This window comes from Littorina saxatilis, linkage group LG9 (assembly GCF_037325665.1).
Source record: "Littorina saxatilis isolate snail1 linkage group LG9, US_GU_Lsax_2.0, whole genome shotgun sequence".
Lineage (NCBI taxonomy): Eukaryota > Metazoa > Mollusca > Gastropoda > Littorinimorpha > Littorinidae > Littorina > Littorina saxatilis.
Genome location: NC_090253.1, coordinates 28,424,678 through 28,440,418, shown reverse-complemented (window position 1 = coordinate 28,440,418; position 15,741 = coordinate 28,424,678). Strand labels below are relative to the sequence as shown.

The window sequence follows — 15,741 nt, the reverse complement described above, 5'->3', positions numbered from 1 at the left end:
CAAAAATGATCACACATGACAACTAAACAAAGAATTCACCACTCAACACATTTTCAAACAAAAACGAAGATCACGCGGCACATTCAACCATGAGATCAATTTACAACTCTCGAATGCAAACAGCACAAACATATATATATATTAACAAATTCAATACAACATTCAAAGAGAGAGAGAGAGAGAGAGAGAGAGAGAGAGAGAGAGAGAGAGAGAGAGAGAGAGAGAGAGAGAGAGAGAGAGAGAGAGAGAGAGAGAGAGAGAGCGCGATCGAGAGAGAGACAGAGACAGAGAGACAGCTATATATATATATATATATATATATATATAGCGAGAGAGAGAGAGAGAGAGAGAGATAGAGAGAGACAGAAACAGAGACATATAGAGAGAGAGAGACAGACAGACAGACAGACAGTCAGACGGACGGACAGACAGACGGACGGACAGACAGATAGAGAGACAGACAGTGTAGAAATTGAAGACCAGTTTCACAGACCACATTTACTCACGCGCGCATATAAGAAAGACAGTATATAATTATATACAATAGCACCTTGGAAAAAAGTCACCTTCAAAAAAGTTTACAAATCCCGTGTTTCACGCGCTAGAAGAACTTCAACCGACGATTGAAAAGTTCAGCCACTCGAGCGCAGGTAATCCTGTACTGCCTCAACGCATCAAGACAGCCCCACTCAAAGTCACCACGTCAAAATTATTATTTTTGTTCTTCTTGAATTTCTGTCAAAAAACTCACAATGAGTATTTTCTTTCCAATCTCGAAACACACCTTCTTCAAGTTCCGGATTGGCGCAGCCTTTAGATTAGTCTAGCGTTCGAATTTCTAGCTGGCATCCTACCCCAAAACGTCTGATATCGCAGTACTGTCGAACGACAAACCAAATTAACTTTGTGTTAGAATAATGGAAATCGTGACTGGTAGGATTGAATTAAACTGAAGAAAATTGGTTTCAAAACTTGTGTTTGGTTGAACATGAAGACTGTCTATTGCTTTGGAAACGTCATTGCTTCAAAGTGAAGAGAATCTTTTTGAAGAAAGGTATACATCCCGTAACGTTCTCTCCTTCATTCTCCCAAACACTGAAACCAAGTTAAAGATTGAAAATGTTTTTGTCTACATACTTTCGTCTCAGTACTGCGATCAATTCTATGTTACACCCTGTGTCTGATGTGTCTGAAAACACCTCCGCGCGGAGGGGTTTTGCAGCCAGCGCAGTGAAGATAAGGAGGGAAAATTTACTCGGCTCGCGCGGCAGCGAACAGGATGTCTCCAGACTGTGTTTTGCCATTTTTAGTCTGAGGGCAAAACAAGACCGTAGGCCCTGAAGCACTTTCGGGTGGGCAAGAGACTTCACACATACAAACTCATTTCTTTCTTCTGTTATATCTGATTCCTAAATGGGTGATATAGTTCCACAATGTAGCTACAGCCAAAGTTGACAAGTGATAAGCATACATAGCCATGGTAATCTTAATAAAGGACAAGTGGCAATCACGTTGAGGTACAGTATGGCATTTTTGTTGATGGAAATTGCTGAAAAGATGGAGACAATGACATTAAATTTAGCGTAATGGGTAAAGGTGACAAGTGTCATTTTGTGAACAAGAAACATTAAAACATTATTATGTATCATGTAATAATTTATACTCAGAACAGTCTCACAGAAAAACCTTATAATACAGCATGTAATATGTATACTCAGAACAGTCTCATATACTCAGAACAGTCTCACAGAATTTTTTTTATATTATGCAGCATGTATACTCAGAACAGTCTCATACAATACCATTAAAATGCGAGCAGCATGTAGTAATGTTTACTTAAAAGTCTCACAGAATAACATTATTATGCAGCATGTAATAATTTATACTCAGAACAGTCTCACACAGTGACATTATTACTTGTATGCAGTATGTCATCATTCATACCCACAATAGTTATTGCACATGCAACACAGTTTCTTTGGTATTAGGGCATCTTGAAGTTCTCTGACCAATAAAGACAAAGATATTGCACAAAGAAGGGTGGCGGGGGGCGGGGAGGGGGAGCAAGTGCAGCCTTCTGTCAGATACTCAGTAATCACCTCCTGAACCCACCCCTCAATATTAAAACGAAGACCGCAGCATTAGCCTCCTAATTCTGAGGAGTTCCTCAGTTCATCCACCGCGAGCCGGAGAAATTAGATCACTGTGATATGTGTGAGAGAACTGAGTCTCTCTTCCATATTTCGTTTTTTGAAGTCTCGTGTATCTGAGCATAGACGAGGTTCGGAAATAACTCTGTCAGTTTGTATTGGTTGGGAAACAGTGAATACCCTTGCTTTTTCAGGGGAAAATACACGTACGCGTGCTCTTGTTCACGTGTTTCAGACACACCCCTCACTAGTGATTGGCCCCTCCAATGTTTGTCCCCGTACCAGCAAGGGTATTCACTCTTTCAAAACCCATGCAAACCCGACCGAGTTATTTTCGGAATTCGTCTATTGCACATCTTCAAACTCCTTTTCCGGTATAGAATTTTGTTCATGAAATTTCTACATTTGTCACACATCCGTTTCGTGCTGTCTTTGGCTGCGCATTCCGCGGTACACCGAAGAGCACTGCCAACATGGCTTGATCCGGCTTATCTTTGTCTCTGAGAATCTTACAGACCGGGCAGATGATGACCAAGGCAGTTGAACAGCTGTGAGACTGAGTTGCAACTTGTGACATTGGCAATCCTGCTAGCTTCACACATCAGTGACCCATTCTCTCTCCGCCTCTCTCCCCTACCTACCATCATAGGACAGAAGACGGCTTTGAGATTCAGTCTTAAAATCCATCGTTAAGTTTCAAACATCGGCGGTGAGAAAGTTTCTGTCAGCCTCTCTAACCTGTCTACCATGCTTGTCGAAAGTGACACCAGTATTGTCGAAGAGCACCGGCCAGGCAATGGCAAGGGCGGTTTGGCCGAGTTGCACCGTGATAACCATTGCCCCCTTCACGCATCGGTCACCGAGTCTCTCTCTGCCTCCCTAAAATCCTCAAAGTCCTTTTCGAAGGTGACGTCGATGTGCTCGTCGTCGTTCAACGACTGTGAGATTCAGATTTTGAATCCCAACAATCCTGCTAGTTTCACACATCGATGACCAAGTCTCTCTCCGCCTACTTCAAACGATCTTCATTCATGTAAAATATGACATCAGATTAGTTGTACTTGGACGGACAGAAATGGGCATGACGGTTCCACAGCTCGAGACATCAGTGACCAGGTCTCTTTCTGCCATACTGCCCTCCATACCATCTTTGACATCCGGGTAGTTAGAGAGGACTTAACAGAAGATGGCTGTGAGATTCAGTCTCAAAATCCATCGTTCAGTGTCACACATCTATGACGAAAGGCCTCTCTACGCTCCATCGCATCCTTGTCAAAAGTGAAATCATTGGAGCTGAACTGCACTAGACAGACGATGTCACGGTTTGGTTGCATGAGTTACTATAACAAACACCGTCTGCCTTTCACACATCGGTGACCAAGTCTCTCTGCGCTTCTCTCCCCTCCCTACTATCATTGTCGAAGGTCACATCAGTCAGGGACCTATATTATATAGTTGGACAGCAACGGACAGACGATGATGAGTGAAGATGGCTTTGAGATTCATTCTGAAAATCCATCGTTCAGTGTCACACATCGGTGACCAAGTCTCTCTCCACCTCTCTCTCCTCCCTGTCGTCCTTGTCGAAGGTGACATCAGTGTAGTTAGACAGCACCAAACACAAAATGGCCAGGGCGGTTTGGCATGTCTTGTACAATAACAAACACTGTCTGCCCTTCACACATCGGTGACCAAGTCTCTCTCCTCCCTGCCATCCTTGTCGAAGGTGACATCATATCAGTGTAGTTGGACAGCGCCGGGCAGAAGATGATTAGCGAAGATGGCTTTGAGATTCAGTCTAGAAACCCATCGTTCAGTTTCACACATCTGTGACCAAGTCTCTCTCCACCTCTCTCTCCTCCCTACCATCATTATCAAAAATGACAACAGTGTGGTTGGATAGGACTGGACAGAAGATGGCTTTGAGATTTAGTCTAGAAATCCATCGTTTAGTTTCACACATCAGTGACCAAGTCTCTCTCCGCCTCTCTCTCCTCCCTGCCGTCCTTGTCGAAGGTAACATCAGTGTAGTTGGACAGCACGGGGCAGAAGATGGCCAGGGCGGTGGCGGTGATGGCCAGCACGTAGCTCCAGCCCATGCGGCAGTGGCCCACGCAGAACGCCCCGGAGGAGTCGCAGTAGTAGCTGAAGAAGGACGTGGAGAAGCCCAGCGGGAACATCACCAGGCCGGAGACCAGCAGGAGCACTGCAACGATACAGGGAAGAGATAGCGTGAGTCATGGTGGTTGTTAAGTATGATTGTTGTTGTCATGTCGTTTTGTGTAACTTGTATACTACAGAGCAAAAGTGAAACATACCAAAAATAAAGAAAAAGTAGAAACATGTTGATACTGACAAGCAAGTATAAGGAAGATGTTAAACTCCTTATCGAAGAATTATTTTCTTTTTAAAGGTCCAGAAAGAAAAGCAAGTGTCAGCAAGGTTTTGGATGGGGAAGAAGAAGAAGAAGAACACACAGACACAGACATACAGACACACATACACACAGACACACATACTCACAGACACACATACACACAGACACAGACACAGACACACACACAGACACACACACACACACCGTGGCACACACACACCGTGGCACACACACACACAGACACACACACACACACACACACACACACACACACACACACACAAGCACGACGTCAAATAGACTTTCAAATTTAAAAAGGCACACAGACAACGAGGCAGACAAACTGACAATCTCCATATTTAAAGTGTTACCCTCTACTTCGCATTCTTTTGGGACTTAGCATCAACACATGAACCGGACGCTTCAAGTGTCGTGGGCTTTTTACACTTTTATTTGAGTCTGAACGTTCTGTCAAATTATGTACGAGAAAAACTTGGCTGAGGCAATATGTCGTCTGGAACAAAGGGGAACGTACTGGCATCAATTCAGAAAAGAAAGAAAAGAGAAAGAAAAGAAAACAGTCCGGAATTGGAAGAAATGTCACTCGCAGACCAAGTCATCTCCCCTAACATTTGCATTTAATTATATTCCCTGTATAATAGTTTCTGGTCTTTTTCATTGTCACTGTCTCCTTCTTCTCTCTATCTTCTCTATTTCTTTCTCTCTCTCTTTCTCTCTCTCTTTCTCTCTCTCTTTCTCTCTCTCTTTCTCTCTCTCTCTCCCTCTCTCTCGCTCTCTCTCTCTCTCTCTCGCTCTCTCTCTCTCTCTCTCTCTCGTTCTCTCTCTCTCCCTCTCTCTCCCTCTCTCTCTCTATCTCCCCCGCTCTCCCTCTCCCTCTCTCTCTCTCCCCCGCCATCCCTCTCTCCGTTTTTCTCTATTCCCAACTCTCCCTGTCCCTCCTCTCTGTGTCAGTCTGTTTGTTTGTCCGTCTCTTTCTCTCTTTCTATCCAGCTCTCAATTTTGTTTTTCTCACTCGTGTTTTTATCTTTGTTTGTTTCGATAATTGTTATCCTCCTTTGTACTGTACACTTTCTCTGTTCTTCTTTTTCTACTCCCATCCGTTTATCACTAGTGCCCCACTCATTACTCTAACCCCCTCCCCCCCCCCCCCCCCCGCCCCATTCTCTCACCATGTCTCACCCCGGCTCTTCATTTTCCCCATTTCTTCGTTATTTCCATATTTCCCAGGGTGCAAAGTGTCACCTTGCATCAGTCGCCAAGCTTCCGCTAGATTATGCACAACTAAACGTTCCGGAAATACAATGACAAATCCACCGGGACACACATCCTCCCCCCTCCAGTACCTCAATCCCCCCCCCCACCCGTGCCCCCTCTCTCGCCTTAAATGTCCATCAGAATCTCGGTACCTCCCTCCTTGATAGGTGACACCCTTCCTTCCCGGGTCTGGAAAAGCGCGCGCCGCCGCCATATCTTTAAACGGATTGCTCTTCAGAGAAATGAGGTAGAAAAAATGGCGGCTCGGTGTTTCCGGGTTAGGCCCGCACTGAAGGCGAGGTTGGCGGTTAATTGGATAATGTGTCACCACGGCCGCTTGGCCTGATGGGAATGGCAGGCGGGGTTGGGAGGGGAGGGGGGGGGGGTGGAGGGCTGAGTCACTTTGCAGTGACTCTGGCAGGTTGACTCTGATTTAAAAAATGTTGCGACTTGAGGTTCATTGGGTTCAAGAAGAATCACAGAATGCAATCTGCTGTTAGCGGTTTTTGATCATAACGAGCGTCATTTTGTCGTGTAACGAATTCAGGTGACTAAGCTTGTGCGAGCAAGAAGCCTTCATGTCAGAAGGTTTGCTTCCTCTTGGCTCGGTGTCAGACTCATCAGCAGCATTATTATGGTCGTATTTCTGACACGCTTGCCACACGACAGTCAAATCAGCATTATTATGGTCGTATTTCTGACACGCTTGCCACACAACGACAGTCAAATCAGCATTATTATGGTCGTATTTCTGACACGCTTGCCACACAACGACAGTCAAATCAGCATTATTATGGTCGTATTTCTGACACGCTTGCCACACAACGACAGTCAAATCAGGTGGGGTGTTTAAAAAAACAAAATCAAAATAGGACATTCCACAATACAAAAAAAAGAAGAAAAATAGACAGAAAGAAAGGGAAAGAAAGACAAACAGAAAGAGATTAAAGACAGAAACAAAAACAGAAAGAAAGAAAGAAAGAAAGAAAAATCAAACGAACAAACGCCCCCATAAACCCCTCTAGTTTTAAAACAATTAATTACAAAAGCATCGGAATCCTTAAAACTCCATTTGACCTCTCTTATTTCATTTGCCGATAGAAACCCATCCACCTGTTTGCGTTCTAAATTAAACTAATTGCTCGCGCTTAATTGAACCACAGAAGTCCATCAAGAAAGAGCGAGAGAGAAAGGAGGGGGGGGGGGGGGGGGGGCCTAGGAGAGGCGGGGAAAAAGTGGAAGGGGGACAAATTACTAACTCCCTAAAGTTAGGGGCAAAAAGGTGAACGATTGAAGTCGCTTCAAAATAATTAGAAATAAGGAAAAGCATGAGAAGAAGACACAAGTCGCGTAAGGCGAAATAACAACATTTAGTCAAGATGTCCAACTCACAGAATGAAACTGAACGCACTGCTTTTTTCACCAAGACCACATACTCGTAGTTTCGTCAGTCCACCGCTCGTGGCAAAGGCAGTGAAATCGACAAGCCATGCAGAATAGTGCGGTAGTGGTCGCGCTGAGTAGGATAACACGCTTTTCTGTATGTCTATTCTTTTTAGCTTACTGAGTTTGTTTTTAATCCAAACATATCATATCTATATGGTTTTGGAATCAGGGACCGACAAGGAATAAGATAAAATTGTTTTTAAATCGATTTCGGAAAATTAATTTTAATCATAAATTTCATATTTTTAATTTTCAGAGCTTGTTTGTAATCCAAATATAACATATGTATATGTTTTTGGAATGAGACAATGACGAAGAATAAGATGAAATTATTTTTGGATCGTTTAATAAAAAAATAATTTTAATTACAAGTTTCCGATTTTTAATGACCAAACTCATTCATTAGTTTTTAAGCCACCAAGCTGGAATGCAATACCAAAGTCTGGCCTTCGTCGAAGATTGCTTTGCCAAAATGTCAATCAATTTGATTGAAAAATGAGGGTGTGACAGTGCCGCCTCAACTTTTACAAAAAGCCGGATATGACGTCATCAAAGGTATTTATCGAAAAAAAAATTCCGGGGATATCATTCCCAGGAACTCTCATGTCAAATTTCATAAAGATCGGTCCAGTAGTTTAGTCTGAATCGCTCTACACACACACACACACGCACAGACAGACAGGCAGACAGACAGACACACACACACACACACACACACACACACACACACACACACACACACACACACACACACACACACACACACACACACATACATACACGACGACCCTCGTCTCGATTCCCCCTCTATGTAAAAAGAGGGGGGGGGGGGCCTAGGAAATTCTCAGTAAACCAAAGACTGAGCTAAGTAAAGTTCGAAGTACTAATCACGAGTAAAAACAAACTTAATCAGGTGGAGGTACGTGCTGGTACTTAATTAAACAGAAAAACGCACTCCACAGAAATAGCAAAGTAAAATTAGCGGATTCCTTATTATAAAAGAACCTCATGCAACAACAATAAAACATTCGGGAAGGTGCTTTAAAGTCAAAACAAAATAACCAAACTCTCCCGAAAGAAATATCGGTCCACCTTGGCAAAGTTTTTCTCTATTTGTTTTTAAGATACTTCAGCTGGCCAAGTAGCAACCTCTTCGCAAAGGAAAGAGGAGGAAAAATACCTCCAGCGACAACAATAACACAATTAATAATAATAATAATAATGCATAATATTTATATAGCGCATGTATCCAGGGTTTAACCCTGCTCAAAGCGCTGAATTAAAGCTAATTGAAAGTGAAAACAATACAGAATCTTCAACTGGACGACGAAAACGGAAAATGGAAATTCAAAATACTTACAAACACACAAACCGTCAAAACAGAATCACTAACTTTTTAAACAAACATACAAAGACTTCGGCAAAGAGTTAATCTTATGTATCCCTTTGCTTCGAGTAATGACGTAATGCCATTTCTTTCAGGAACTCATTGACAAAAGTGGCACCGTTGAAGTCATTTGAACCTTGAAACAAAACAGAATTAAAAAAAAGAAGCTCCCAAGAATCGCAGGAAACTCTTGGCAAAGTGTTTCGCTAATTTCTTCCTGTGCCACGACTGGCTCGGCACCGCTGCCGTCCGGAACAACCACGCCCCCTATCCCCGCCATTAATTTAATAGAGCTGCAAAAAGGGGAAGCAATTCCAGTGCACAAATGGAATTGCTAAATACCTTTTAAACGAAATTGGAGACTGTTGAGTCATGGAAGGCGAACGACATGCAGTTCTCTTTTCAAGGAAATAGGTTGTAAGATTGGACTGATTGTGGTCGTTAAAGTTTAGTTTTAGTTTTTTTGGCACGTATTTAGTCTTTTAACTTTTCGATATTTTTTTTCGGAAAAGAGGAAAAACAGACCAAACCCTTTTGTGAAATCCAAATTTCTTAAAACGACGGGGGGTGAGAAAGGCGGTTGTATAAATGGTTACATCTCTTAAATGTTTACTATTATCTATGCCTAATGTACATTTTAATTATTACAGCTCTCTAGTTTCTGTGAGCTATGCGAGGTGATGCTGAAGAGTCGATTTTTACCTATCTTGTTCCCGCCCACAACGTATTTTATGGACATATGTATTCTACAAATGAAGCATTTGAGCAACCACTGATGTGGAAACCGGCACGGTTGGCCGGGAGGTCGTGGGTTCGAACCCCGGCCGGGTCATACCTAAGACTTTAAAATTGGCAATCAAGTGGCTGCTCCGCCTGGCGTCCGGCATTATGGGGTTATAGTGCTAGGACTGGTTGGTCCGGTGTCAGAATAATGTGACTGGGTGAGACATGAAGCCTGTGCTGCGACTTCTGTCTTGTGTGTGGCGCACTTTCTTTCTTTATTTGGTGTTTAACGTCGTTTTCAACCGTTCAAGGTTATATCGCGACGGGTGTGGCGCACGTCATATGTCAAAGCAGCACCGCCCTGATATGCTTTCCTTCGTGGTCGGCTGGGCGTTAAGCAAACAAACAAACAAACTGATGTGGAAATTCATTTACAGTTGACTTTTCAGTCTGCTTGCTACAAATAAGCTTACTTTAATCATTTCTCCCTTGCCTTGCTTCCTTCTTTTCAGGCCTCACACTATGCAAGAATGACCGAAGTTGAATATATTTTATTCAAGATCACAAATCTTTTTCTTAGAACTCGTTCAGAACCTCTGAGGAGCAGCAAAATATCTCATCAAACCCCTATAACTTTGACGTGGGTTACGTGATCGCGTTACGAGCAATCCACTAAGGATGACTTCAAAATGTTTGACTTCAAAATGTTGTATGGTTTCCTAAGCAGCAATCTGCCGTAGAACAGAGGAAGATGATTTATGTTTGAAGCCAACACGCGAACTTACTTTATCGAGCACATAAAAAAAATATAGGAGCGGAGAAAAGAACACACCAACAACAACTCAAAAACGTTGATGGTCTATTGGCTGAAAAAGCAGAACACTTAAACGCTTCTTCACCTTATAAGCTGAAGGGACGACTGCGCTGAAACGCAAAACAGTACACACGAAAGCGTGTCGTGCTTGCGTGTACACACGAAGGGGTATAAGGCACTAGCACATAACTTGACCTGGGAGATCGAGCAAATCCCCACCCTTAACCCACCAGGCGCGGCCGGGAATCGAACCAACGACTTTCCACTAGGCCACTGCGCCCGTCAAAAAACAAAAACAAACAAAAACATCCGTGTCAAAGTCAAAGAAAGAAATTGCTTGTAACCAACAACGGAATCCTTTAAAAGAGTCGCAGAGATCACCTCAACCCCGAAACAACCTCTGCCCCAGCTGCTCAGTCAGTCTAGGCAGGTTCCTCCTCATTGTTACTCCATGATCGCCAGCACATCACACAGCCCCAGTTATCTCCCCTGGGGAACTCTCCGGTGTCGGGAGGCGCGGAGTTATTAACGAGCAGAGTGGGCAGTGAAAAGGCCATGAAGGAGTGCAGTGGGGGGGGGGGGGGGGGGAGAGAGAGAGAGCGAGAGAGAGAAAGAGAGAGAGAGAGAGGGCGGGGGGGGGGGGGGGGGGGGGAGAGACGTCAAAGACAAACTCTTTTCACATTTAGAAAGATTAATCACAAATTTCCCTTTCTTGGAGACCAAAAGAGCGAACCCTCCCCTTCCCCCCAACACACACATTCACAAAGCTAAAAAAAAAAATAAAATAAATTTTTTTTTTAAAAAGAGAGAAAGAAACGAAAGTGTTGATTTCTGTCCGCAGGCTGCCCGACGCCATCTTAGTGTCGTTTAAATGACGAAGCCTTTCGGCAGCGTGACTCAGCGATACATTTCTGTAGAGACGTTATAGTGTCGTCGAACGAGGTTCCGGCGACGCGAGCAAAAGGGAAACATTCCTAAATTCTCTTAACAACACAGTGAGGAAGATGACAAAACCTCATCAAACATCGTTTATGGGACGAAAACAGGCTTTGCGGAGCTGTACTCTTCTCAGAGTCGAGTCCCAGTTTTGTGTCAGAATAAGTCTTGAGATCTTCGGATGAAACGATTTTGCTCAAATATTTGCAGATAACAATACCGCAAACATAAGATTAAATAATTGGTCCACAAGTAGCTATGCTTATAACTGTGCATCTAAAATACAGTACAGGATTACGATAGCGGTCTTTGAAGTTTTTGGTTTGTTTGTTTGCTTAACGCCCAGCCGACCACGAAGGGCCATATCAGGGCGGTGCTGCTTTGACATTTAACGTGCGCCACACACAAGACAGAAGTCGCAGCACAGGCTTCATGTCTCACCCAGTCACATTATTCTGACACCGGACCAACCAGTCCTAGCACTAACCCCATAATGCCAGACGCCAGCCGGAGCAGCCACTAGATTGCCAATTTTAAAGTCTTAGGTATGACCCGGCCGGGGTTCGATCCCACGACCTCCCGCTCACTGGGCGGACGCCTTACCACTAGGCCACCGTGTTGCGGTGGTCTTTGAAGTTGACAAACAAAAACACATGTATATAATCAAGCAAACAAAATTACGGAATACGCGACTTGTTCCGTCCAGTTGCTGCCTGTGTTTAAATTGTATCATACCAGTGAAAGCACTCCCCTGATAGCATGCTAACGTTAATTTAACGTTAATTTAACGTTTGCATGGTTAGATTTTGGTTTACGGTTAGCATTAAACGTTAAATCAACGTTAAATTAACGTTAGCAGAAAAACGGTTATAAAGCAAACGTTAAATTAACGTTAAATTAACGTTAACAAGCAAACCGTTTTCATGGCAAACCTTTTTTAAACGTTAATTTAACGTTTGCCTGAAAACCAATATAAAACGGTTTGCATTGAAACGTTAAAATAACGTTAAATAAACGTTGACACATAACCGTTCAATATCAAACCATTTTTTAACGTTAATTTAACGTTTGCCTGAAAACCAATATAAAACGGTTTGCATTGAAACGTTAAAATAACGTTAAATAAACGTTAGCACATAACCGTTCAATATCAAACCATATTTAAACGTTAATTTAACGTTTGGTCGAAAACAATTAAAAAACGGTTTGCACTGAAACGTTAAAAAAACGTTAAATAAACGTTGACACATAACCGTTCAAAATCAAACCAATTTCAAACGTTAATTTAACGTTTGCCCGAAAACAATTAAAAAACGGTTTGCACTGAAACGTTAAAAAAAACGTTAAATAAACGTTGACACATAACCGTTCAAAATCAAAGCAAAATCAAAAAAAAAAAAAAAAAAAAAAAAGTTATTGTTGTGGTGGCAACAACTTGAACAAGAAACTTTTTTTTTTTAAATGTCAAAAATTTTTTTTTTTTTTAAATATAATTTTTTTTTAATTGACATATATATCAAAAACAAACCTTTCAAAAAAATGTATTTGTTAAAAAAAAAAAAAATTAAAAAAAAACATAATGTAACGTTAAATTAACGTTAGTTTTATGCTTTATGGCTACGTTTCTTTCACGTTTTATGGCGAACCTTAAATTAACGTTAGATTTAGGTTAGTTTACTCATCAAGATAAACGTTAAATTAACGTTAACATTAAACGTTAATTTAACCAAAATAAAACCATAATATAACGTTAAATTAACGTTAATTTAACGTTTACCGCTAATGTCAATTTGACCAAAATAAAAGTATAATACAACTGCTGTTTGAATGTATTTTTCACGTTGAGTGCTAACATTAAAAAGAACCCCCAAAAACATAATCAAACAAATCATAAGGAAAATAATTGTATTTAAATTTTTTTTTTGCTTTGTAATTTTTTTTTCTTATTTGAAGATGCATTTCCCATAATCTTTTCTGTCTGCTGTTGTTGTAGTGTTTGTTATATATGTAGCTAAAACCGTGTTAAAAAAAGACAAGCAAACACCAACAAATCAAAGTTTGAAAAAGGTTTTTGGTGAGAATGGTTAACTTTGCAGCTAACGCTATTTTATCTTGTTGTATTACTTAATCCGGAGAGCATGCAGGCTGTTGATTTTTGATCTCTGTCTCATTGGAAGGATGGTACTGGCCAGGTCTCATATTTTGAGCCAAACAGTGTACATGCTAACATAAAACAAAACAAAAGACAAATAAATAAAACCATTAGAAACATGTTTTGAGAATATGTTCTAAACATTTATTCATCATTCCCTGATATTTCCACAATATAAAAAATAAAAAATACACAACCATGATGAAAATGTCAAAAGTTGAATCAGTTCTAAAGTTTCTAGAAGTGAGTTTGGATATATCACACTTTTAGGTTCTGTACCTAGAAATTTACCAATTCTATTCCATCTTTTGGGTTTAAAAAAGTCTTTGCAGATATATATTATACATCTGAAATGATGCCAGAAGAGACAAGGAAATATGAGGTTATTTGCAACACCACCAGCAGAGGAAGAAGTCGCTCACTTTGCAGCAGCAGATAAAAAGAATTGTTGAATTTGAAGCAGGAGCAGACACAGAAGTTGTTGAATGTGTAGTATCTGCAGCAGACAAAGAAGTTGTTGAATTTACAGCAGACGATATATTTGTTAAATCTGCAGCAGCACACAAAGAAGTCATTCACTTTGCAGCAGCTCCAGACAACAAGAATTGTTGAGTTTTAAGCAGGAGCAGACACAGAAGTTGTTAAGTTTGCAGCAGGAGCAGCGGCAGACAAAAAAAGTTCTTGAATTTGCAGCAGACGATATACTTGTTAAATCTGCAGCAGCAAACAAAGAAGTCATTCACTTTGCAGCAGCTCCAGACAACAAGAATTGTTGAATTTTAAACAGGAGCAGACACAGAAGTTGTTAAGTTTGCAGCACCAGCAGACAAAGAAGTTGTTGAATTTGCAGCAGACGATATATTTGTAAAATCTGCAGCAGTAGCCATGGAAAAAGTTGTTGATACAACCAGTGCAGACGATGACATGTCTGCAATAGGCGACTTTGAAGATCTGCTCCACATGCTATGACACCTGCAAAGACAAAGAATGCAACAATCTTAAAACAAAGAATTCAGTGTTATTTCAGAACTTCAGTGTAAACACTATAATTATGTCTTCTTTGTTGGTGTTCTTTGCTGTTCTTTGCTGAACATAGAACTGAAGGTAAATAAGGTTTAAATTGTCTTTGCATTATGCCAATATTGTTGAATTTACTTCTGTGAATTTGCTAACTTTGATAGCATCATTGTGTGTTTGAATGAAATGCTCTATGTCAATGCTGCCTGGCACGGATAACAGCCCTACCAACCCGTCCACCTACACCCCCACCCCACCCACACACACTCACACAGAACACCTTCCAACAAAATTTTCCCCAGACTAAGACAATAGAATGTCAGTTGGACCTTGACTAAAAATATGCATAGGTAAAGATGTCCCAGCTACAACAAATTGTTCTGTCGGAAGACCTCCAACATGCCGAAATGATGTGATGGCCGACCAGCCAAGGATTAGAACAATGCGTCATATAATATCAGCATGTATCAATGACCCTAGGCTGAGGCCTGACAATAACACTGCCTTCTCTCAAATATGATTTTCTGTTATAAATATAATAATATGACTGCTGGAACATTCTGATTCATCTTAGCGTTAAACAAGGATTTTACCTGCAAACACACACACACACACACACACACACACACAGTGACACACACTTACTTGGCCTCAACAGCCAGAATGTCGGGGTTGTACCTTGTAGTTTACATCCCTGTGAATGCTTTCTGTTCCATCCTCATGGTAATTCCTCCCACCCTGCAATGAAAATTGAAAGCATTGATGTGTGAATTGCATTAATTACAATAGTCTAAACACACTCAAATCTTTACTTGTTAATGAAGACAGAGAGATAGAGAGTGGGAATAGAGTGGGGGGAGGGGAGAGAGCAGTTGTCAATCAAACCTTGTTTTAAAAATTTAACTTTTATTTTTAAGTGTCTTTGAATAGATCATTTTCGAAAATAACTCCCCATGCCTCTCCTGAGATCTCTTATTTACTGTACAGTTATGCATTTGACCTGAAGCTGTAAGATTGAACAGTAAGTGCCCTGCGTGCACATGTGTGGAAAGTATCAGATTGAGAGAGAGAGAAAGTCTCAGATTGAGAGAGAGAGAGTAACAGACAGACAAAGACAGAGAGAGAGACTGAAACTGAGAAAGAGACAGAAGGCAGGAAAGAAAGAGAGAGAAATCCACCTTTCCAATCGTTATGCATGATATTGCTTTGATATTTGTGACTCGTATGAAAAATAAGTCAACAATCACAATGCCAACGGATCGTGAACTATGAATTTACAACAGCACAGTTCAACATTACCTGAATTTCTTCCTGCTGAAAGTTCCATTTGCCATTCGCCTCAGCGTCACAAGATCTGTATTACTATTAGTCCTGATATATGCTGAAGTGTAGCATGTTATCTTATACATGTGTCAGCAGTCACACTGGCTTTGAAGTTGCTAGCGTTTTAAAAACTGTTACAGA

General features: G+C 41.3%; 1 protein-coding gene and 1 long non-coding RNA gene across 2 annotated transcripts in view; both read right to left on the bottom strand.

Moving 5' to 3' along the window:
* Positions 1-350: 350 nt before the first annotated feature.
* The window catches only part of LOC138975790 (LHFPL tetraspan subfamily member 2 protein-like), a 52,207-nt gene continuing 36,816 nt past the window's right edge, over positions 351-15,741 (bottom strand). Inside the window, exon 2 of the mRNA XM_070348544.1 lies at positions 351-4,356. Within this exon, the coding sequence (XP_070204645.1) occupies positions 4,106-4,356 (251 nt within the window). The 3' untranslated portion in view covers positions 351-4,105. The remainder of the gene's footprint in view (positions 4,357-15,741) is intronic.
* Positions 13,261-15,716, bottom strand: LOC138975792 (uncharacterized). Its single transcript, XR_011458751.1, has 3 exons — positions 15,577-15,716; positions 14,923-15,015; positions 13,261-14,232 (listed from the first exon to the last, which is right to left on the bottom strand). It is a non-coding gene; the product is annotated as an uncharacterized lncRNA (long non-coding RNA).